Genomic DNA, 22,836 nt, shown 5'->3' on the forward strand with positions numbered 1-22,836 from the left:
CCTGACTCTTCCTTGAACCCACAAAGTAAAAGTTACCCTGGTGTGTCCTGCTCAAACTAAAACCAGCTTGAGCATCCTCATTATTGAAGTAAGGCAAGCGGAGAGTGGATGAGCCAAGAAAGAGGCCATCTCTAATCCGTTATCAATAATAACTCAGAGAAGAGTCTTTCATCGTAAGTGTACAATCTACTGACTTGGTGACTTATTTACAAAACTGATGGAAATTGTTAACAGGGAGTTAATTGATTTAAGTCACCTGATTGCCACAGTTAATTAACCACACTAACTTAATCTTCTTTCTTTGCAAACGCCAACTAATCATTTCCCAGGTGTCATGGAGTAATTCCTTAAATAAAAATTACCCCTCTCTCCTCTTCAAGGGAGAATTTTGAATGTTTTCTTTTCAGATTCCAATCAAACAACAAGCAAGATCTTTTTCTTATGGGGCTGCATTGAAAGGGCTTCTATCTTTCCATGGCTTCCCTCCCCGCACCCTTCCATTATAATAAAGGAAATCCAGCCGTGCGACTTTACCGACCATGTCATTTTGAATTACTTCAAGAACCAGCAGAGAACACTTCTTGAATAAAAATGAACAAATGAAAGGCAGTTGAGACTTTCATCTAGGAAAGTGAATTTCCAGAAAAAAGACTTAAAAAATACTTCATTTGCTGGGGCTGGCTATAAAGGGGTAACACAAAGAATGGGGGCGGGTGGAGCTGTCCTAATCCTGACTGTGGTGGTTGTTATACTAATATATATACATATATTAATATTTATAGGAACTGGAGTTGGAGTGTAGCTCAATGGCAGAGCACATATTTAGCATGCAGGGGTCTGTCTAGCATATTCCCAAAAGATTACAGTAATGTACACACAAACAACTTGGTCTATGTTAGCTTAAGATAGAGCAACTCATAAATACAAGCATTCAAAGCCTATTGCTTTGAAACCTATAAAAATGTATTAACTTTTGCATATATAAAAACTAAGGTTAGTGGGGTGTGGTGGTACACACAACTACCACAGAGGCAGGGGGGTCTCTGTGAGTCTAAGACCAGCCTGGTCAACATAGTGAGTTCCAGCCATGGCTACCTAGTGAGACCCTGTCTCAAATGAACAACAATCTCTCACCCCTGCCACAAGAAATGGTGGGTGTGGGTGAAGAAAACCAGCAATGTTACAGCAGCAATCAGATTAGCCCATGTAGTCCCCCATCTATCTCCAGTTCTCCATTAGCAGGTCTATCATTTTTCTTCTAAATGAAAGCCAACTGTCTTTGATCTACCCATGCGCATGTGACTCAGGGAACCCCCTAAAGAGTACTGGGGCTTTAATAAAGGGCCATCTCTCTTCTCGTTCTTATTCCTTCAATCACATCAAAATGTCTGAGAACTAATTGTAGATTACAAGAGGAATGTGCTATCCACGTTCCCCTCTGCAACTGTTACATCCCTTCATTGCTTCCCCGTGCCGGGAAATGGGGAGCACAGTGTGCTCTTCTTACTAGCTCACAGTGCAGTGTTCTCCTGTGTGCACTGCTGGGTTTAATCATTCACAGTCCGAGGCATCAAACCTTCAATTTTTAAGCCATCCATTTTGCTTTTCACCAGGACCTTGGCTTCTACTGATTGCTTAGCAAATTCCTTCTACACTTCACTGCACCAAATATTAGGAGAGAAGTACATTTTCATGTCAAAGTATACCAGAAAAAGTCAGAATTCTGGTAACTTTTTAGCAACTGACTTGGAGCCTGGCTTAGTAGTAGTATACAATATTCAGGAGGTTGAGACAGGAAGAATTCAAGGCCAGCTTGCATATACATAGAAAGGCCTGGCCAAAAAACAAAAATAAAAACAGCAACCAACTTGGGAAGAGTGTGTACTAACTTGCAGATTTTTTTTTATTATATGGTAACATAAAAAGAAAAAGGTGCCGAGTGGTGGTGGCGGCGGTACACGCCTGTAATCCCAGCACTCAGGAGGCAGAGAAAAAGGTTTCTTTTCATTTTATTGTACTTACTTATTGAGTGGTGGGGAGGGGGGGTGGGGTATGGGTAGGGGTAGGCCTGTGGTGCTAGTATGACATAGTAGAAGTCATGGACAATCCTTCTACTGTGTGTGTAGGTCCCTAGAAATCAAACTCAAGTACTCAAGCTTGCAAATTGCCTTTACCCTGTGAGTAGTCTTGCCTGGCCAGGCGAATAGTTTTCTATTCACAGTCATCATTATGGTCTAGAAAAATAACTGCATCTACATCCCAACCCAAGAGTCTCTTCTCAAACTTACCGCTGTTGATGGATCTTAACAATTGCTTTTCTTTGTCATTATTATGGTTGTTTCACAGATGAAAGGTTTGTTTTTCTTTCTTTCTTTCCTTTTCTTTCTTTCTCTCTCTCTCTCTCTCTCTCTCTCTCTCTCTCTCTCTTTCTTTCTTTCTTTTTAAGAAAACATCTTACTGAAACCCAGGGAGACCTGAAACTCACTACGTAGCCCTGACTGTCCTCAAACTCACAGCAGAGGTCAACCACCACATCTAGCTATAACCTTTTCTAGCAATCTTAGTCAGTTGAGCTAAGTGTGGGCCATGCTACAAAGTAAAATGTTCTATTTTAGAGTCTGCTTCACTATTCAAACAGGCATCTTAAGAACAAGTAATCACAGAAACACACACGCACACACACAAACACAAGTTGGCTTCCTTTTAAAACTCCCTCTCACTTTCTCCTCTCTTTTATCCTTTATCTCTCTAAAAACACGCCAGTTTGGGAGTTTGCTTCTGAGTCCCCAGGGAAACAGTCCCACTCAGAAGAACTGGCTCTAGACATGACAAAACAGATTTCAGACAGCAAGAAGCACTTTGGGTCCCAAACCCTCCACGCATCCCCAGAGGACATACCTCCCTTGCCCCAGAGAGCAGCCTCATTCCCTCACTTGCTCATTCCCCTCTTCTACAACTTTAAATAACAGAACTTGAAGATTCCCCGTCAATATTTGGTCACCACTTCATCCTGACCGTGAAGTGGAAACAGAACTCTCAGTTAAAGCAATTAGAATTGAAAAGCACACAGTGGTGGAGAAAACAGCTCTCCTGGGTAACACAAACGCACCCAGAAGAAACTCTTCAGACAGAAAAACTGCACAGCATGGGAGGAGGCAGGTCAGAGGAGAAACGTCTGACATAAAGGAGATATGTCAAGGAAAGCTGACTGTCTTATGGCTCCTGGTCCCATCATCACCCTTGAATATGGCAAAGTCACCATCAACACATGGAACAGGCATGAGAACGGCCGAAGCAAGAACAAACAGGACCAAAGGTTGAGCTGCTCAGACGCCGGTCTCTGAAATAAGGTCACCTGATCACGACGACCAGGCACAAAGGCACTGCCTTCCACTTCTATTCTCTCACTTACCCACAGTGACAACACGTGAAAATCAACCTTCTGGGCTCAAATTTTAGTTCCACTACTTAACTACTGGACAAGCCCACCTGTCATGCCTTAGTACTTAACACATAAAATCCTATGCTGTTAACTGCTATAACTGGGCGGTGGTGGCTCACACATTTAATCCCAGCACTTGGGAGGCAGAGGCAGGTGGATCTCTGTGAGTTCGTGGATCTCAGGGCTACACAGAGAAACCCTGTCTTAGGAAACCAAATGAAGAAATTGTGCCATTAATAAAGCAGGTAAAATTATATCTGAAAAAAAATTTAGCTTTCACTTAAAAATTAATTAAGCCAGGGTTGGGGATTTAGCTCAGTGGTAGAGGGCTAGCCTAGCAAGCGCAAAGCCCTGGGTTCGGTCCTCAGCTCTGAAAAAAAAAATTAATTAAGCCAGGTGGAGAGCCAGGTGGATCTCTGTGAGTTCGAGGCCAGCCTGATCTACAGATCAAGATCCAGGACAGGCACCAAAACTACACAGAGAAACCCTGTCTCGAAAAAAACAAAAAATAAAAAAATAATAACTAAAAATTTGGTCATTTGAGAAAAGCCTGTCTCAGAAAAAGAATCAGTCATTAATGCGAAGCTCATTTTCCCAGCTTCTTTACCTATATATGCACTTGATTCAGTCATTCCCTGTCTCCAACTTTTTTTTCCCCTTTAGTTGTGAGCCTTGCCTTTAGTGGCTGAGCCATCTCTCTGGCCCTCCAACCTTTTATGTATGTGGAGACCAGAGGTCAGCCTGGGGACCCATTCACCCTTTAAAAAAAAAAAAAGAAAGAAAGAAAGAAAAGAAGACCTGGGACTCGCTGCCCACTGGTCTAAGTGGCTCTGTCTGCTTCTCCTGCGCTGAAATAACAAGTCCAGCTTTTTCCGTGGATGCAGGCCATTGAACTCATGCTCACAAGACAAACACTTTTACCAACTGAATCATTTCCAATGCTGCCGAGAAAGTCTGTGACCACAGAACAAGTAGCCTTGGCCTTTATCAGCAGCCTGGGCCCTTTTCATCAGGCCTATTTTTCCATCATCCATCAGAAACAAGGCTCTGACCGGGCACTCAAGGTTCTTCCCACCTCAGCCAGCTGCCTCCCAGAGTTGGGAAACCGCTCTCCTCCTCAGAGAGGGCCTTTTGTCCTGGCTGCTGTTTTCACTGCACCACGGTCCCAGGCAGCCTTCTTTTGTGCTCTATTTAAATACGGAATGACAGTCCACTAACAGAACATGGAAAAACTTTGGCTTATCTTTTTGTAAAAGCTACTGTATCGAATGTGTAGTAAAAATGGCAGAATGACCCATTGTGTATGTACAGGGGAATTCTCACAGGATAACCATGGATCTGGAGGGAAGCTTAAAAAGGAACGAAGAAGCCGCTACTCAAATGCGCTGGGGGTCACCAGTGGGGTGGAGTGGGGAATGTGGGGGTTCAGATGGAGAGAAACAGTGTTGCTAAGCCACTTGCTTTGATTAAGACAACAATTTTTCTTTTCCTCCCTCAGGATCTAAAAGGGGCCTCAAGAGACCCTAAGATATTAAGAGCTGGCAAAACCAGGGTAGGATGCCACCGCCTCTTTTCAGTACTGGAGGTTGAATCCAAAGTCTTTTGTGCATGTTAGGCAGGCGAGTGCTCTGCCACTGAGCACTTTTTCAAAAGTCCTGTTTTTGTGAGGTTTGTTTGTTCACTTATTTCCTTGTTTTGAAACAGAATCCCAAGGAGGAGAGAGAGAGAGAGAGAGAGAGAGAGAGAGAGAGAGAGAGAAGATATCAAGAATGACCTTGAATGTGTGACTTTTCCGCAGCTACCTAACAGGTTCTTAGAATACAGGTATGGTGACTGCCACATCCAGCTAACGTGCTGCTGGGGAGAGAACAAAGATGGGTGCATGCTAGACAAATACCCTAACAACTACGCTACATCCAAAGCCCTACTTTGAGACTTTTTTAAAAACAGAATCTCATCATAGTGTAGAACGGCCTGGAACACAAGGCAATCCTCCTGCCTCAGACTCCCAAATGCTAGGATTACAGGCATGAGTCATATCTGATTAAAGTGATTGAGAAAGGGTCTTTTTATTTATTTATTTTTTCCCCCGAGACAAGGTTTCTCTGTGTAGCTTTGCACCTTTTTCCTGGGAACTCACTTTATAGACCAGGTTGGCCTCGAACTCACAGAGATCCACCTACCTCTGCCTCCCGAGTGCTGGGATTAAAGGCGTGCGCCACTACTGCCCGGTGAGAAAGGGTCTTTTTAAATTGCCCAGGCTGACTTCAAATTTGCAGTCCTCCTGCCTGAACCTCCAGTGAAGCTAAGATTCCTGACACATGCCGCCACACATCGCTTTTGAGGATGCCCACTCTTAGATTCATGAGACATCCATTCATGCATTCATTTGACACACACACTCTCGAAAGTTGAGATTCATTTCATGGCTTTAGTTTCATGTTGTGCTATGGTACTCTCCTGCCATGTTTAGACACAGGGAAGCAGGTGTGGAGGACTTGCTTGAACCAGGATTGGGGCTCTACAGAGCAGGATAAAGGAGGCCAGGCTGCTGAGAGTGTGTGTCAAGAGGAAGTGACTCTAGCGAGGATTCTGAAATAGGAGCTGAGGGGCGAATGAGTGAGAGGTCTCAAGGATGGGAAGAGGCGGAGGGATCAACACATTCTAAGGACAGGAAGGAAACAGGCTCCCATTGCAGCCACAGAACAGAAGGCTACTCTAGAAGCCAGTGGGCTTGTTGGGGTGGGAGGTAAGCCCCTGGCTGCACAGAGCATAGCAAACTGCCATAGGAAGGGATTGGCACTGCCGGCAAGCTCATTCACAAAACTGAGAAATGAGAAGAGTCCCCATAAGAGCTGTTCTTAGGTTGTCTGAGTCCAGAACTACCTGGAAACTCTTCAAAATACAGATCCCCATGTTCCTGGTTCAGTGGCTGTAGGCTCTGGCCTATATAGGCTTTATAAAGCTCCTCAGGTGATTTGATATGCCAGGTTTGGAGAGCTGGCTGATATTTACTCAGGGTCCTTAGAAAAGATAGCATTCTAAAAAAATAATTAAAAAAATTAAAAAAGAAAATTTAGCATTCTAAGTCATTGGAGTAAGTGAAGTGGTTATACTTTTAAGAACATAGTGTGGCTGCTCAGGCCTATTACTCCAGACTTGTAGGTATCAGGAGTTCTAGGCCATCCTGGGCTACATGAGACGGTGTCTCCATAAGTGAGAAGGAAAATAAGGGCATAACTGAAGGCAAGCTTTGGTGGTTCACATCTGGAAGGCCGGCACCGAGGGTCACGCGTTCCGAGATGATCCTGGGATACACAGCAAAAGCCAACATGAAAGAAGGAAGAAAGAGAAGGGCAAGGACAGAGTGGGGGAGCGAAGAAACCCCCCAGGTCAAGAATACATGTAACCCCATTTGAGCTGGCTGAAAACAAGCCTGACAGCAGAGGAACGGAGTGAAGGAAAACACCAAGGGAAGGCACAGAAGCCATGCCGAACCTCACCCAATCTCCACTCCAGCTCAGGACTCTTCCCATGCAGGAGCCAGGAAGTACTCTGTTTTATCCAGTGTGGGTTGGGTTTTCTATTTCTTGTTTCTGCACCCTTCCCCACATGAGAATTAAAAGAATGTGAAAGTCCATGCCAGCCACTACTTTCCTTCTCCCCTTTAGTAAGGTTAAAATATAGCAAATATTGACATCTTCTTGATAAAATATACCCACTCTTAAATTCAATGTATCAGGCCTAGTAGTTCCCTCCTGTGATTTCTGTACCCAGGAGACCGAGACAGGAGTACCAAGAGATCAAGGCCACCCTGAGTGTGCTACATAATCGGTTCTAGGCCAGCCTGAACTACAGGATAAAGCCATGTCTCAAAAAGACCAAAAAAGTAGTTGAGTATGGTACTACACATCTACAATTCCAGCAGTTGGCAGATAAATGCAGGAGAGTCAGGAGTTCAAGGATAGCCTGGGCTAAAATGAGACCCTTACAAAATTAAGCTGTCGATCATGGTGGTGCATGCCCTTGACCTCAGCACCCAGGAGGTAGAGGCAAGCTAGCCTAATCTACAGGGTCAGTTTCAGGATGGCCAGCACCACATAGAAAGATCATGTCTCAAAATTTTTAAGTCAACTCTATTGAAGGACAGTAAAATTTCAGCTTTTACTCCTTGTTAAAAATCATGGAATAGCCAGGCGGTGATGGTACACACCTGTAATCCCAGCACTCAGGAGGCAGAGGCAGGTGGATCTCTGTGAGTTCAAGGCCAGCCTGGTCTACAAAGCTAGTCTCCAGGACTGGCTCCAAAGCTAACAGAGAGAAACCTTGTCTCAAAAAAAAAAAAAAAAAAAAAAAATCATGGAATTGCTCTCAATACACAAGCAAATGGTTGATACTTATAAGACAATCATTTTTATATGAGGATTCAGGAAGTTCTAGCCTAACATAATTGAAGTTGCTCTCTATCTTTTTCAGATTTCAGCATCCTTTAGACCCTCAGAAGTATGTGCATTGACACTTAGTGTGCATCAGCAGTAAGTGATGAAGGCTTGTTTTCAAACTTAGGAGGAATTACTGGCTGACAGTACATCTGCTTGAAAGCTTATAGACTGAGGTCCCAAGATCTGTAGATGCCCAGGCTGACATCAAATTTACAGAGGTCCACCTGCCTCTGCCTCCCAAGTGCTGGGATTAAAGGCGTGTGCCACCACCGCCCGGCTTCTCACTGTTTCTTATAACCCTGGTGTCCAGCATGATGATCTCAGGGCTAATGACTGAACACATTGAGATTTCAGAGGTAAAACTGCATATTGTCAGCTAGCTAGACAGTGGTGGCATACACCTTTAATCCCAGCACTTGTGAAGCAGAGACATATGGATCTCTGTGAGCAAGGCCAGCCTGGTCTACAAAGTGAGTTCCAGGACAGCCAGGGCTGTTACACAGAGAAACTGTCTTGAAAAAACTTTAAATAAATAAATAAATAAATAAATAAATAAATAACGCCTTGGGGCTAGAGAGATGGCTCCGTGGTTAAGAGCACTGACTGTTCTTCCAGAGGACTTGGTTCAATTCCCAGCACCTACATGGCAGCTCACAACTGTCTGTAACTCCAGGATCCAACACCCTCACACAGACATACATGCAGGCAAAACACCAATGCACACAAGATAAATACATATTTGTCTACTAAGGTATTATATCAGATTTGCTGTTCGGCCTGTGCCCACCATTCTCTTCACAGTGTTACCCCAATTTTCTTCTGAGATCCACACTTTGTCTGCAAAGTATGGGACCACAGAAGAGCACACACAGCCGATGGCAACACTTCTTCCCCTGAGTAAGGTGATCTATTTGTCCAATAACCTTACAATTAATTAAGAAAAGCCTTTGAGGGATGGAGAGATGGCTCAGCAGTTTAAGAGCACTGGCTGCTCTCCCAGAGGTCCTGAGTTCAATTCCCAGCAGCCACATGGTGGCTCATAGCCATCTGTAATGAGATCTGGCGCCCTCTTCTGGTCTGCAGGAATACATGCAGACAGAACACTGTGTACTAATAAATAAATTAAATCTTTAAGAAAAAGAAAGGAAGAAAGAAAGAAAGAAAGAAAGAAAGAAAGAAAGAAAGAAAGAAAGAAAGAAAGAAAGAAAGAAAGAAAGAAAGAAAGAAAGAAAGAAAGAAAGAAAGAAAGGAAGGAAGGAAGGAAGGAAGGAAGGAAGAACAGAAAAGCCTTTGAGGGTTGGGGATTTAGCTCAGTGCTAGAGCGCTTGCTTAGCAAGCGCAAGGCCCTGGGTGCGGTCCTCAGCTCTGAAAAAAAAGCCATTGAAATGCAGCCGATGAAGCTATCCACAATTTCCCTCTGGATATGGCATGATAGGACGGAGCTCCAAAGCCCGTGAGTCATTTTACACCAAGAGGATGTCTGAAAATGGAGTCATCCCAGGATCAGAAGAGAACAAAAAAACCGATAAGACAGAGTATTTTATAGCAGGTTGAACCAAATGGAATTGTCAATGTTTGCAAATGTCTGTCAAGATAAAAGGCAATCTCTTATAAATTAAACAAGTATCTGTATCTTCTTCACTTAGGGATTTCAACAAATTTATTTGGTTTAAGTCAGTTTATCATAGGTTTCTATTATCAATAATATCCTGATTAATATGTAAAAGTCATTATTGCCTGACAATGTTAAAATGTATTTTGATACTGGATCAAATCCAAGTATTTGGGCATACTGCACTAATGCCCTACCAGTTAGCTGCAAAAGTCAAAATCCAGAGGAAATTAATGGCAGAAGGTACTGTCTACTAGCTATTTTCCACATATTGCTTGATTTACTCTGTTCAACCATTCTATGAAGTAAATATGAAGCCCATTTTACAGACAAAAAGAGCAGGGGAGCTGGAGAAATGGTTCAGCAGTTAAGAGCACTGGCTGTTCTTCCAGAGGACCTGAGTTCAATTCCCAGCAACCGCATGGTGGCTCACAACCATCTATAATGAGATCTGGTACCTTCTTCTGGCCTGCAGGCATACATGCAGACAGAACACTGTATACAAAATAGATAGATAGATAGATAGATAGATAGATAGATAGATAGATAGATAGGATAGATAGATAGATAGATAGATAGATAGATAGATAGATAGATAGATAGATAAAAATTTTTAAAAAAAAAGAGCAACCCCGGGCTCCTCAAGCAGTTACACTGGATTTCTTGGGTAATAAGAAAAAGGAAGTAGGTTTCAAACCAAGAGTCTTAATCCAAAATCCCAAGCACTGCCCACTTCTCTTCTTGACCTCTACAGAACATGAGCCACAAAAGCAAACTTGGCATTTCAAAACAAACCACTACTAATCATTTTCAAATAGAGACCCAAAACTGACACTGAAGCATGTCAAATCTTCTTTAAGCCAGAGAGGTCATGGGAGGGATAACCTGAAACCAGAGAATGACGATCTCAGAGTCTCATAGTGGAGTCCATTTTAATTATGAAATCCTGACCAGCTCACCTACATACTCTGGACTTGTCTTTTTTTGTTTAGTTTTTGTTTGTTCATTTGTTTGTTTTTGTTTTTTTGAGACAGGGTTTCTCTGTGTAGTTTTTGGTGCCTTTACTGGATCTCTGTAGACCAGGCTGGCCTCGAACTCACAGAGATCCACCTGCCTCTGCCTCCCAAGTGCTGGGACTAAAGGCGTGCGCCACCACCACCCAGCATACTCTGGACTTGTAAAGCATATCACAGTAAGTAGTAGTGATTCCTTTCATTTCTTCAAGATCACAAAGTTAATAAATATGAAAACCATTCCAGGGGAGCTGGAGAGATGGCTCAGAGGTTAAGAGTACTGGCTGTTCTTCCAGAGGACCTGAGTTCAATTTCCAGCAACCACATGGTGGCTCACAACCATCTAAAATGAGATCTGGTGCCCTCTTCTGGCCTGCAGACATACATGCAGGCAGAACACTGTATACATAATAAATAAATCGGAAGGAAGGAAGGAAGGAAGGGAGGGAGGGAGGGAGGGAGGGAGGGTGGGAGGGAGGGAGGAAAAATCATTCCAGTTATACCGAGTGCTTCTTCAATCTCATTTTCTCCGTTCTAGAGTAGAGCTTCACAACTGGTGTATCTCTAATTGTTCTACAGTAATACTCAGAATCCCTGAGTGAGTGAGTGTGTGTGTGTGTGTGTGTGTGTGTGTGTTTTGTTTGGTTGGTTGTTTGAGAGTAAGAATGTACATACAGTTGGAGAACAGGTCTTGTAGCCCAGGCTGACTTGAAATTCCCTATTTAGCTGAAGCTAGACATGAACATCTGGTCCTATGGCCTCTCCCTCCCTAATTCTAGAATTAAAACACATACTCCAACACCTGCCTTTAATCCCAGCACAGAGGTAGGTGTGTACTCCAGGCCAGCTAAGGCTATGTTGTGAGACCCTGTCTCAAAAAGTAACAAAAGATACCCCACCAGAGCTGACTCCCTTTGTTTTGAATTCCATTATTTGTGGGTTGGGGGTACATAGAGGCAGAGCAATATCTAGCATGCCCAAGCCCCAACCTTTGATCCCTAGAACCAGAATGAATGAAGAAATGAACACTTCCTAAGGAACCTGCGATTGCTTGTTACCCTGTTCTAGCCGGTAAGAATTAATAGCCAAAACCAATATATAACAATGGTACTGGAAGATAATTATTAGGTTCTTGATATCAATATTTTTAAAAATAATAAAAAATGTATTAAAACTTTTAAACTTCAGTGTTCTGAAAGTGCTTGTCCAACGGGCAGTGGTGGTGCACCCCTTTAATCCCAGGACTCAGGAGGCAGAGGCAGGTGGATCTCTGAGTTTGAGGCCAGCCTGGGCTACAGAGTGAGTTCCAAGACAGGCTCCAAAGCTACACAGAGACTCTAACCTTGTCTCGGGGAAAAAAGATGTTTGTCTAGAGACAGTGATTAACCCAGGACCTAATAATTACCTTGTCTAGGTCTAAGTTTTGTAGCTGTCTACACAACAAAACACAAAGATCCTCAGGAATCTGCCTTGATGGCACAAGAGTTTACAAGATGGGTCTGAAGATGCTGGGCACCGATGTGAAGTTCTAGACCAAGCCGGAGGCTGAAGTCCTGAGTCTACCTTAACCTATAATAGATTCCTCTTTGGCCTGACATTCTGCTGTGGCCTCTTGGGAACATCCAGTTGTGTTAAAGACTGCCAAGGTCATCTACTTGTCATTCTCTGCTTCATGTGATCAGTGTGGATCCCCAGAAAGGAATCTTAAAGTCTCAACCAAAGAGGGTGGGGCATCTAAAAAAGGAGATAAGCAAAGAGAAACTGACTCCATCTGGGCTCTATCACAGATTGCATGCCCTTAGGCCAGGAACTTAAACCCATTCTTTTCAGGACCTCCCTCCCGCTGCTGGGTTAACCACCCATCAGTATAAAACAATACACAGACTTAGATACCTAAGGTTCCCTCCACCTACAAATGTTTCCATCAGATCAAGGTGATTGGAGAGTTGAGGCAGAAGCCTATTATAACCACAAAGATTTCAAGCAGGGAAGTGAAAGTCCACCCTGAAATAAAAGCAACAGGAGTTAAAGTTCCAGAGACAGGTGACGGACCAACAATGTCTCCTACTTATTACAGGTCCCACTCAAGGTGGAATCACAAAAGTTTAATCCATAACCAAAAATATATCCTAAGATCTAGGAAATCCTCAAAGAACTGAGTGGAAACGGTTTAGTAAGACTGATCAGCAGGTAAAGGTGCTTGTCACCAAGCCTGACCACTGGAGCTGGATCCCGAGATCCACGTCACCCTTCACATGTGTGTTATGACATGTACACTTGTACATGTACATGAATGACTGTAAAAAAAAATTGTGTGTGTGTCTTTGAGAAAGTGTTGCTAAACATAAGGTTAGTTGCTAGTTTATATTCATTGTCTATATTCACTGGGCTAAGTATTTTACATAATTTACCTCCATATGGTCATAAATATCCTGAGAAGTTCTCTTACTGTATCAGCTTTACAGTTTACAAACCTGAGTGCTCGGCCAGGTATGGCAGCTGCACTCTTTAGCCCTGACTCAAGGAGCTGAGACAGGAGGATCACAGGCAGCTGGCAGTGATTGCACGCCAGTCTGGGCTACACACCGAGACACTGGCTCATAAGAAATGAATTACAATAGCAAAATATCAAGACTAAGAATGGTGAGACTTGGGTTCCAGGTTTAGAATCCTGAAGAACTCCCGGCATTACCTGCCTAATCCCAGCACTCAGAAGGCAGAGGCAAGCAGCTGATTCCAAGCCAACTTAGTCTATTTGCTGAGTTGGGGGGGGGGGGGGAGGCAAGAAACACACACACACACACACACCTCATATTAGTTAGTGAACATTACATTACCAAATCTGCTTTTTAAAAACCTTACAGAATGCTTCCCAGCTTTTTTTATAATTTTATACATGGACAGTAATTTTCCAGACAGGGACAAAAAAGTGCACTAAACTGTATTTAGCACATGATATATAACCCTAAGTAGGCTCTGTGAACTCTCCCTACCTCACACACACAACAACAGTAAATCCCTCTTCTGTGTTTCCAATACTCTAGAAAGATGTTCAAAGAAAGAATTGTTAGCCATCTTCTCCTGCCACCACCCCTCCTTTGAGAAAGATTTTTGCAAGCCTGGTGCATTTGCTGGCGCTTCCAAACTTCCCAGGAAGTCTGAGATGGGTGCTGCTCGGAGTTGCTGTATAATTACTTGATTCCCTCTAAGGAGCTTATGCTAAGAATTGAGGAAAGAAAGCAGATTAACCATTTGAATACATGCCGCGGCCCATCCACAAGCCCTCCCCGCTCTCCTCTGTAAACAGGGGCTTCCCCAGTCCGCACCCATCAACCCCCAATATGTGATCTAGGGAAATCAATTTATTGCTTTGACTAATCCTGCAACAATAGGGGTTTCATTTTTATTGTAGGGCAATTAAGTTGTCGGACGGGGAAAAAGCGGGAGGGGAAAGGGGGACTGGCCCATCCCCACAGACAGATTAGTCCCTGCGGTGGCAGCAGCGTCCGCTCTGTCTGTCTGGTGGTCGGTCACACGCAGCTCCAGGCTGCTACCTAGCAACGAAAGCCAGGGAGAGAACTCGAGGGTTCTCTCTCTCTCTCTCTCTCTCTCTCTCTCTCTCTCTCTCTCTCTCTCTCCCTCCCTCCCTCCCTCCCTCCCTCCCCTTCCTTCTCATTTAGCTCCAGTCCTCTCCATTTCTTTTAGCTTGTCTTTCATTTTCTCTTAAAAGTTTTCTATTTTCTGAACTCCAAATACTTTCCCCCTTTCCCTCTCTTACCCTCTGCTCTGTTTCGCAGGAGAGGGAAAAAAAAAAATCTAACTCTCGGGACAACTTGAAAAAGTCTGTAGCCGCATTAGAAACTTTCCGCATTCCATCCCCAAAACTCAGGCGCTGCAAACCAGCTCCATTCATCAACACAAAAGCACCCGCTCCGGGTAGAAAGGGAAAGCCTTCAGGAAAGTACTCTAGTGTATCAGTCCGCTCTTTCTCCGCCAATCCCTCCTCCCGGCCTTATCTGGGTTCGTAAATGATCGGTATCATGAGATGCGGTCTCATGGGGGGTCACCGCGGGACGGCGTTTCGTCACTGATGGAAAGAAGGAGACTCTGGCCGGCCGCCCCGGGTGCGCGATGGGATCGGATCTCCCGCGCCCGCCGGACGCTGCAGGTGGAAAACTGCGCTGGCAGCTGCCGGGAGGACCGCTCGGCCCCGGCTGGAAGAAAGCGCAGACCCACGCGGGAGACCCTCTCTCTCCCTCTCTCTCCAGGTTCCAGCCTGAAAAGCGTTGAGGGGCCAGGACTAATTCCCGTGGGAACAAAGGCGCAATCGCCGCGGGGTGAGCTGTCACAGAAGCCGGTGCGACCCCGTCCCCTAGCTAGCGGAGCAGCGGCGCTGCGCTCCTCACTCCTGGGGTCACCCGAGCGCTCCCAGCCCGAGCAGCTCCGCCGCCGCCCACCCTCGCCCCGCTCCCCTCTGCAGCGCCTAGCGTGGACGGCGCTGCGCGCGCGTGGCTCCCGCAGGTGGCCGCTTACCTTGCCTACTGACTGGAGCCAGGTAGGCAGCGATGGCCAGCAGCAGCATCCAAGCTGCCGCGGCGGCCGGGCGCTCCATCCTCCAGACCGCCCCGGGCCTCGCCGTTCCTTCCCCGGGAGGTGGGCGCGCGTCGCAGCAGCGCGCACAAGCAGCAACTCCGCTCAGGCTCGCAGGTCTCGCTCAGCAACTCTGCTGGCTGCTCGAGGCAGAAAGCCGGCCGGGATTCCAGAGGCATCCACTTTTCTACCCGCGCCAGTCCCCACCCTCCAGACGGTGCATAAAGCCCTTTAGACCAGACCGCCCCGGAACTAGCATGCGGGAATCCAGTGGGCCAGGCCCCCTGCCGCCCGGCCCGCCCCCTGCACTTTGCGACTCTGGGAGGAGTGGGCACTCGAACACTTGGGCGATAGCACATGCACACTCCACACGCGCGCACGCTTGAGCATGCTGTCCTCCAGGAGCACACGCACCGGGCACATACAGTGACTGCTTCACACGCTAGGGAGCGCACACCCCTCTCTCGCACACGCACGCACATTCCACGGCCATACTCAATCACTGACAATCACTGCTACTCACTCAAATACGGGCAAGCGCTGCCCTCGCCACACTCACAGAGGACGAAGGCAGGCTAGACCGCCAACGAAGAAATGTTATCTAGAGTTTGAATGGAGATAGAAAGGAAATGGAAAAGGGGGAAAGTCAAGAGAAGCGACTTTTTAAAAAAAAAGTAAATAAATAAATAAAAGATGGAGAGCAGAAGAAAACCATTGGAAAAGGAAGAGAGAAGAAAAGAAAGCTGTGAGTGTGGCCGCACACGCCGTTAATCCCAGCACTCGGAGGCAGAGGCAGGTTGATCTCTGTGAGTTCGAGGCCAGCCTGGTCTACAAAGCGAGTTCCAAGGGAGGAAGAGAGAGAGAGTGAGAGAGAGTGAGAGAGAGAGAGAGAGAGAGAGAAAGAGAGAGAGAGAGAGAGAGAGAGATATGACCCCAGAGAAAGGCTGGACAAAGGCACAGAATGGGGTGTAGAGTCTGAATTTAGTAAGCTCCCCTGGGGCTCTGCTTCCCCTGACATGGTGCAGGCTGCTCACATGGGTTTGCTTGTGTTTGGAGGAGATTCTGTCATTGCTGTGGAGGCGATATCTATCTAGCTTCCTGAGCTCCACATCTACAGGTGTTATAGACAGACAGGGTCTCTTACAGTTCTGTTCATCTTCAACAAAACTTAGGAGGAGGGGCTGTCTTCGCGTGATGCCAGTATTAAAACATCAGGAGTTGGAGGCCACACTGATCCTGTTAACTGAGGCACAACACTCTTAAGAGGGTGGACCTTGCAGGAGCCCTTCAGGCCACGGTCCCCAGCTGTGTGAGACTCTGAGGCGCTGAGACTAGCCAGCTGGTGCAGTAGATTGAAGCCGCTGGGAGCCCCACAGGAGGATGAGCTGTTCCCCAGCCTCAGGCCATCCCAGAATCTTCTGTCCTGGCAGCTACAACTGGTCCATAGAGCCCTGGTCCAAGGAGTCATTTCCTTCAGGCAAAGCGCTGTGACGTATTGGGGGGGGGGGGCTATCCACGTGGTGCCCAAGTGGGGTCCCTCCCTCCGCCTCCTCTCCCTGGAGTGACAGCCTGCCAGTCACCGCCTGCTTCTCTCTGCAATGCATAGTCAGGACCTCTGCTGACCACAATGATCCAGGCAGCGTGGCTTAAAGTGGCGAAGCCTGGGGATGGGTGACACATTAAGTGTTACTTTTGGAGGACAAATTCAGGCATGCATAAATAAATAAATAAATAAATAAATAAATAAATAAATAAATAAATAAATAAAAGAAATAAACACCTAATACTTAAAACCAACAGGCTTGTGAAAATAGTGATGTCCGGATTGGAAAAATGTAAAAAGTTGGATACTTTGACCAAAGTCTCCTGCTGCGCGGCGGACGAGAGGAGGGAAGAGTTGAGGACTCCAAGGGGGGGGGGGGGGGGTGCGGGATTGACCCGTAAAAGGTGGGGTTTGATGAGGGGACACGGTGCTGCACTCCGATCTCAAGGAATGATTTATGCCTGTTTCAGAATGATGGTACAAGGACCACGCTGGACTTATGCAGGTTCGAAGCCTTCCAGGACCAGGCTGCATGAGCATCCCGATCATCCCGCAACTTTGCACCTCAACTGGTTGCGGAGAACCTCAGCCCCGGCCTGGGAGGCGCGTGGTGTGGTGTGGTGTGGTGTGTGTGTGTGTGTGTGTGTGTGTGTGTGTGTGTGTGTGTGTGTGTGTGTGTCCTTTCACTGTGGCGGTCCAGGGATCCAAACATTCCTTTCTGCACTGAAGGGTTTTCCTCATTGTAGCCGCCTTTGTGCTCTAGTGATGCCAATTCACCGGAATTCCAGACGCGGCTGCACAGCAGGGCTCCGGCTGACCATACCAGCCCGGGCAGCCGCGTTTGTGTAGGGGACCACGCAGCGTTAATCCCAGAATAACGCAGAACGGGGAGGGGGGGCATAAAAAAACGGTGGAGATGGGGAATGACTAAGATTACATGACCCATCCAGTGGAAAAGAAAAAACACGGTCTCAATGCAATGCCAGATCTGTGACCCTGGAAAGAGGTCTGTACCACACATGTTTTATCTATGGTATTTAAACCTAAGGATGCTTGTGGCTAGATTTGGAGAATTGAGCCTATGGACCAGTTTTTTAGGGAAGGCCCAGGGTAATTTGGTTGTGATTTAAGCCAGCATCAGCATCACTTCTATCTGATGCAAAAGTATAATTTGTTTCACATTCCTCTCTCCATATATGTATGTGGGCTCTACAGAGCATTCATTGGAAAGGGACACACGGAAGCTCTCCCCCCCCCCTTTCTCTTTTTTGGTTTTTCGAGACAGGGTTTCCCTGTGTAGCTTTGCGCGTTTCCTCGATCTCACTCTGTAGCTCAGGCTGGCCTCGAACTCACAGAGATCCACCTGCCTCTGCCTCCCGAGTGCTGGGATTACAGGTGTGCGCCACCACCGCCCAGCCTAGGGGGAAAGCTCTCAAAAGTGAACTTTACCGGGTACATTTGTGACAACTGGCTTCCTTTATATACATTTATTGTTATGTGTATTATCCTACTTATCTCAATATGAAATTATTAGAAATATCTCCAAATATGTTTCTACCATGAACCAGTTTCACGCTTCCTGCCATGGTCATGAGATTGTACAGTCCCCTTGGATAAAATCCAACTTCCATCGATGATAATCCAACCCCCACTGGGCGATGGTGGTGCACGCCTGTAATCCCAGCACTCGGGAGGCAGAGCCAGGTGGATCTCTGTGAGTTCAAGGCCAGCCTGGTCTACAGAGCGAGATCCAGGAAAGGTGCAAAGCTACACAAAGAAACCCTGTCTCGAAAAAAAATAAAAATAAAAAATAAAAATAAATAATAAATAATAATCCAACCCCCAAATGCCTCCTGATTGTCCACTGGACAGCTCCAGTTAAAATGCCACAGGATTTAGCCTGAGTGGTAAGCTCCAGGACTTCAGTAAGGAGCATCGAGGTCAAGCCAGAAATCCAAGACGTTCTTGAATCCTCCTGCTTCTCACACCCAAATGCAACAGATCACGAATTCTGCAAAATCCAGTTCCACTCACTTCCTCAGCAGAGCCCATTTCCTCATGTTGTCATAATCATCATCAACCTACCTCATCTGCATCAGAGAGCAAGAACTTCAAAATTAGTTCCTTGATCTCAGCTCTACTCTCCTCACCTGCTTTCCATCCAGGAAAGAACCACTTTTTTTTTTTTTTTTTTAACAACATATATCATACATATGTTCATTTATTTGTCGGGGGAGGGATGCTCGCACATGTCACAGGCCACATGTATAAGTCAGAGGACAATCTGTGGAGTGGGTTCTCTCCTTCCACCATGTGGGTTCTGGGGACCACATTTGGGTTGTCAAGGCTTGTGGTAGGAACCTTTCTCTATTGATGCATCAACCTAGCCCTTTTTTTTTTTTAAATTACTTCATTTTGGTTTTGAGACAGAGCCTCGTGTGCCCATGCCGTCCTCTCCATGTAGCTCCCATAACAGCCCAGCCATTCAGACTCTGAGAGAGAAGGTGGAAAGACTGTAAGCCTCAGAGGACCAGGAAGCTTGCTGGGAAGTCCTGTCTTCTAGAAATGACAGGGAGGGGACACCCATGACACCTCAACAATATGCATGCCTAAGCAGGAACTGAAGGGTGACGACACCAATAGATACGCTGTCATGGAAGGGGGCGATGGCACAGGCCCTTCTCCATAGACTACGGGCAACTAAAGACTTCTGGAGGAGGGAGAATTAGCCGGGTGGTGGTGGCGCACGCCTGTAATCCCAGCACTCCGGAGGCAGAGGCAAGGGGACCTCTGTGAGTTCCAGGCCAGCCTGGTCTACAGAGTGAGTTCCAGGAAAGGCACTAAAGCTACACAGAGAAACCCTGTCTCAAAAAAAAAAAAAAAAAAAAAAAAAGGAGAATTAGCCATCCCTGGGGATGAGGTCCCCTAACTGGTTATCCAATTCCAAACTGTCAGCCCAGAAATCACACATATAAGAGCAACACAAAAGAAACTCACTCAGCGGGTTGTATTTATGGTTTGGGGGTTTGGTTTGTTGTTTTGTTTTGGTTTGGTTTTTTTTGGTTTTTCAGGACAGGGTTTCTCTGTGTAGCTTTGAGCCTTTCCTGAAACTCACTCAGTAGCCCAGAGATCCACCTAGCTCTGCCTCCCGAGTGCTGGGATTAAAGGCATGCGCCACCACCGCTCGGCGTATTTATGTATTTTTGCATTTATACATATATATAATGAGAACAAGCAAAGAAAGAGAAGCCATGAATTTGAAAGGGATCCAGGGAGGGATATTTGAAAAGGGTTGGAGGAAGGAAAGGGAAGGGAGAAATTATTACATTTTAATTTTTTTCATATACATATATATGTATGTATGTATGTATTTGAAAGTACCTGCTTTCCCAACCATGTAGGCAAAATTAAGAGACCTTGCCCAGAACCAAAGGTTTTCAAGTTGACTAACTTCCTGGCAGGTCTCCTGTTCTAACCTGGTGTCCCCTTTCAACAGATGAGAAGTTGGGAAGCTTAAGGAGAAACATGCCTCCTGCAAAACAAAGCCAGACAAAAACGCATCAAAAGGAGTAATAGGGATGGAAGCGTGGCTCATTGGTAAACAGAACACTTCGGAGCCCTGGGCGCCATCCCTAACACCAGAAAACTACAAGAAGAAAAAAGTCCAGATTTCAGAGGAGATCAAATATGAAATATGATGTAATAGCCCTGTGATCCCAGCTCTTGGGAGACAGATGAGAAAGGCTGACTGGGAGTTTGAGCCCAGCCTTGTCTACATAGAAAGTGCCAGGCCAGCATGGCATGTCAACCTCCTGCCTTAAAAAATAGGAGGAGGAGGAAGAGGAGGAGGAGGAGGAGGAGGAGGAGGAGGAGGAGGAGGAGAAATCAGAGATATTTTACAACTGAGGCCCAGAATTTTTTTTGTTTGTTTGTTTGTTTTGTTTTGTTTTTCGAGACAGGGTTTCTCTGTAGTTTTGGAGCCTATCCTGGACTAGCTCTGTAGACCAGGCTGGCTTTGAACTCTCAGAGATCCACCTGCCTCTGCCTCCTGAGTGCTGGGACTAAAGGCGTGCACTGCCACCGCCCGGCAAGGCCCAGAAATTTTATGGCACTTTGTTATTAGAACTTTTTTGGGGGTTTTTTTTGTTTGTTTGGTTAGATCGTTGGTTGGTTTTGTTTTCCTAATAATTTTAGACTTGGCACATTCAGGACCAGATCTAAGTTATAAGTTAGCTGCCTGTTCCCAGTGGGTAGCCAGGGCCAATGAACCCTCAGCAAGACCTTAAGGACAATCTGTGCAGTAGCCATATTTCCTACACCAAAAACAAAGACTTCAGGTATAATATAACTTCAGGGTCCTCTTGATTTGTGAATAAAGTCATATGGAAAGCCGGGCATGGTGGTGCACACCTTTATTTATTTATTTATTTATTTATTTATTTATTTATTTATTTATTTTTATTTAATTTAACATTTATGGGTGTCTCATCTTCCTGTATTATATGTCTGTGCACTATGTACATGCCTGGTGCTGCAGAAGCCAGAAAGGGGGTGTTAAATACCCTGGGACTGGAGTTAAAGCAGGTTGTGAGTTAAAGATGAGTTAAACCATGTGGGTGCTGGGGATTGAACCCGGGTCCTCTTCGAGGACAGTCAGTGCTCTTAACTGCTTAGCCATCTCTGCAGCCTGGTGCACACCTTTAATCCCAACACTCAGGAGGCAAAGGAGGGCGGATCTCTGAGTTGGATGAGTTGGAGGCCAGCCTGGTCTACAGAGTGAGTTCTAGGACAGTCAGAGTTACACAGAAAAACCGTGCCTCAAAAAAACAAAACAAAACAAAACAAAAAACAAAAAACAAAGACAAAACAAAAATAACAAAAAAAAAAAAGTCTTGGCAAAGATTAAGAAAATCAGCACACTAAAAAATCTCAGTGACAGGGGAAAAAAAAAAGTTAAATAAAATTAGAATGTCCCCAAAAGTACAATTTAGTATTTAATGATAGGGAGTTTCCAGAGCTAAGGCAAGAACACACATTCTGATCCAGCCAGTACCACAAGCACCTGTTCAGGAAGATTTCACAATGCAGAGTGACGGAAAGAAATACAGTGAAGGGTCAAATGGTCGACGTCCTAGCTTTTAAATTCCTCTCTGGGGGGCAACCTTCCGGTAAGAGTCAGTGAAAAAAATCAGACTAGATCATGCATTTTGAGGGACAGAAGGCCAACAAGATTCCAACCATCCCAATCTTTCTTTTATCTCAGAAACTGTGGGTATTCCAAGCTCTGTAAAAAACTGTCTAGACACAGAAAACAAGCCTACATAGGGTCACGTCCATACATGATCCTTGAAGGAAAATTAATAGGGACCATTACCTCAAAGCCATAGTCACATGCAAATGCAGCCTTCCATGGGGACATGCAACAGAATTCAGCCAAGGTCCTCAAAAATGAAAACAAAAACAAACAAACAAACAAACAAACAAAAAAAACCCAGGTCTCTTTTCTTCAGCATCAGGTCCCCAGAACCTAGTATAAGTCTTGATACATAGCAGTCCTTCAATTACTATTTGGAATGAAATCAAGCAGGGAATACACTTCATATTTGGCTTCTGGCATTTCCCCCTAAACACTGGACTGAATTTACAGGCTCCACCTTAGGCTGAAGGGATCTTGAGATCTTAAGTACCAAGAGGAGCATCATCTGTGTTTCAGAGAGCTCATTTCTCCTTAGCAGCCTCTTTAGAGCCCACAGTTAACTTCTCAGTATTCACAACAGCTCAGCAGTTTTTTCTGCACCGTCTTTGGGGACAAATGGTGGAGACAGTTTCAGTTGTCACAACTCGGGGATTTTACTGTCATCTAGTTGGTCAAGGCCAAGGCTTCTGATAAACATTTTACAATAGACGGGACAGTGCATCACAGTAAATAATTATCTGTCCCTAAATGGTGCAAAACCAAGAAACTCTGAAGTAGAAGATCAGCTCTTTAAAACTTGACCACGGGTTGGAAGTGATTTTGCATTCCTGTAATCCCAGCACCTCAGGGGCTAAAGTAGGAGAATTGCTGTGAGTTTTGGGTGAGCTTGGGCTGCATAGTGAGACTCCAAAACAATCAAACAAAGTCTTTGATAACAAAACAACTGAGCTGCGTTTCAGACGTTTTTATCAAGAATAAAATCACAGGGGCTGGAGAG

At 45.4% G+C, this 22,836-nt stretch overlaps 1 protein-coding gene across 1 annotated transcript in view; it reads right to left on the reverse strand.

The window, feature by feature from the left end:
- The window catches only part of Lrp2 (LDL receptor related protein 2), a 148,855-nt gene extending 133,734 nt beyond the window's left edge, over window positions 1-15,121 (reverse strand). The window contains exon 1 of the mRNA XM_036183041.1: window positions 15,043-15,121. Coding sequence (XP_036038934.1) covers window positions 15,043-15,121 — 79 coding nt within the window. The remainder of the gene's footprint in view (window positions 1-15,042) is intronic.
- Window positions 15,122-22,836: the final 7,715 nt, after the last annotated feature.

Source organism: Onychomys torridus, chromosome 4 (assembly GCF_903995425.1).
Source record: "Onychomys torridus chromosome 4, mOncTor1.1, whole genome shotgun sequence".
Classification (NCBI taxonomy): Eukaryota; Metazoa; Chordata; class Mammalia; order Rodentia; family Cricetidae; genus Onychomys; species Onychomys torridus.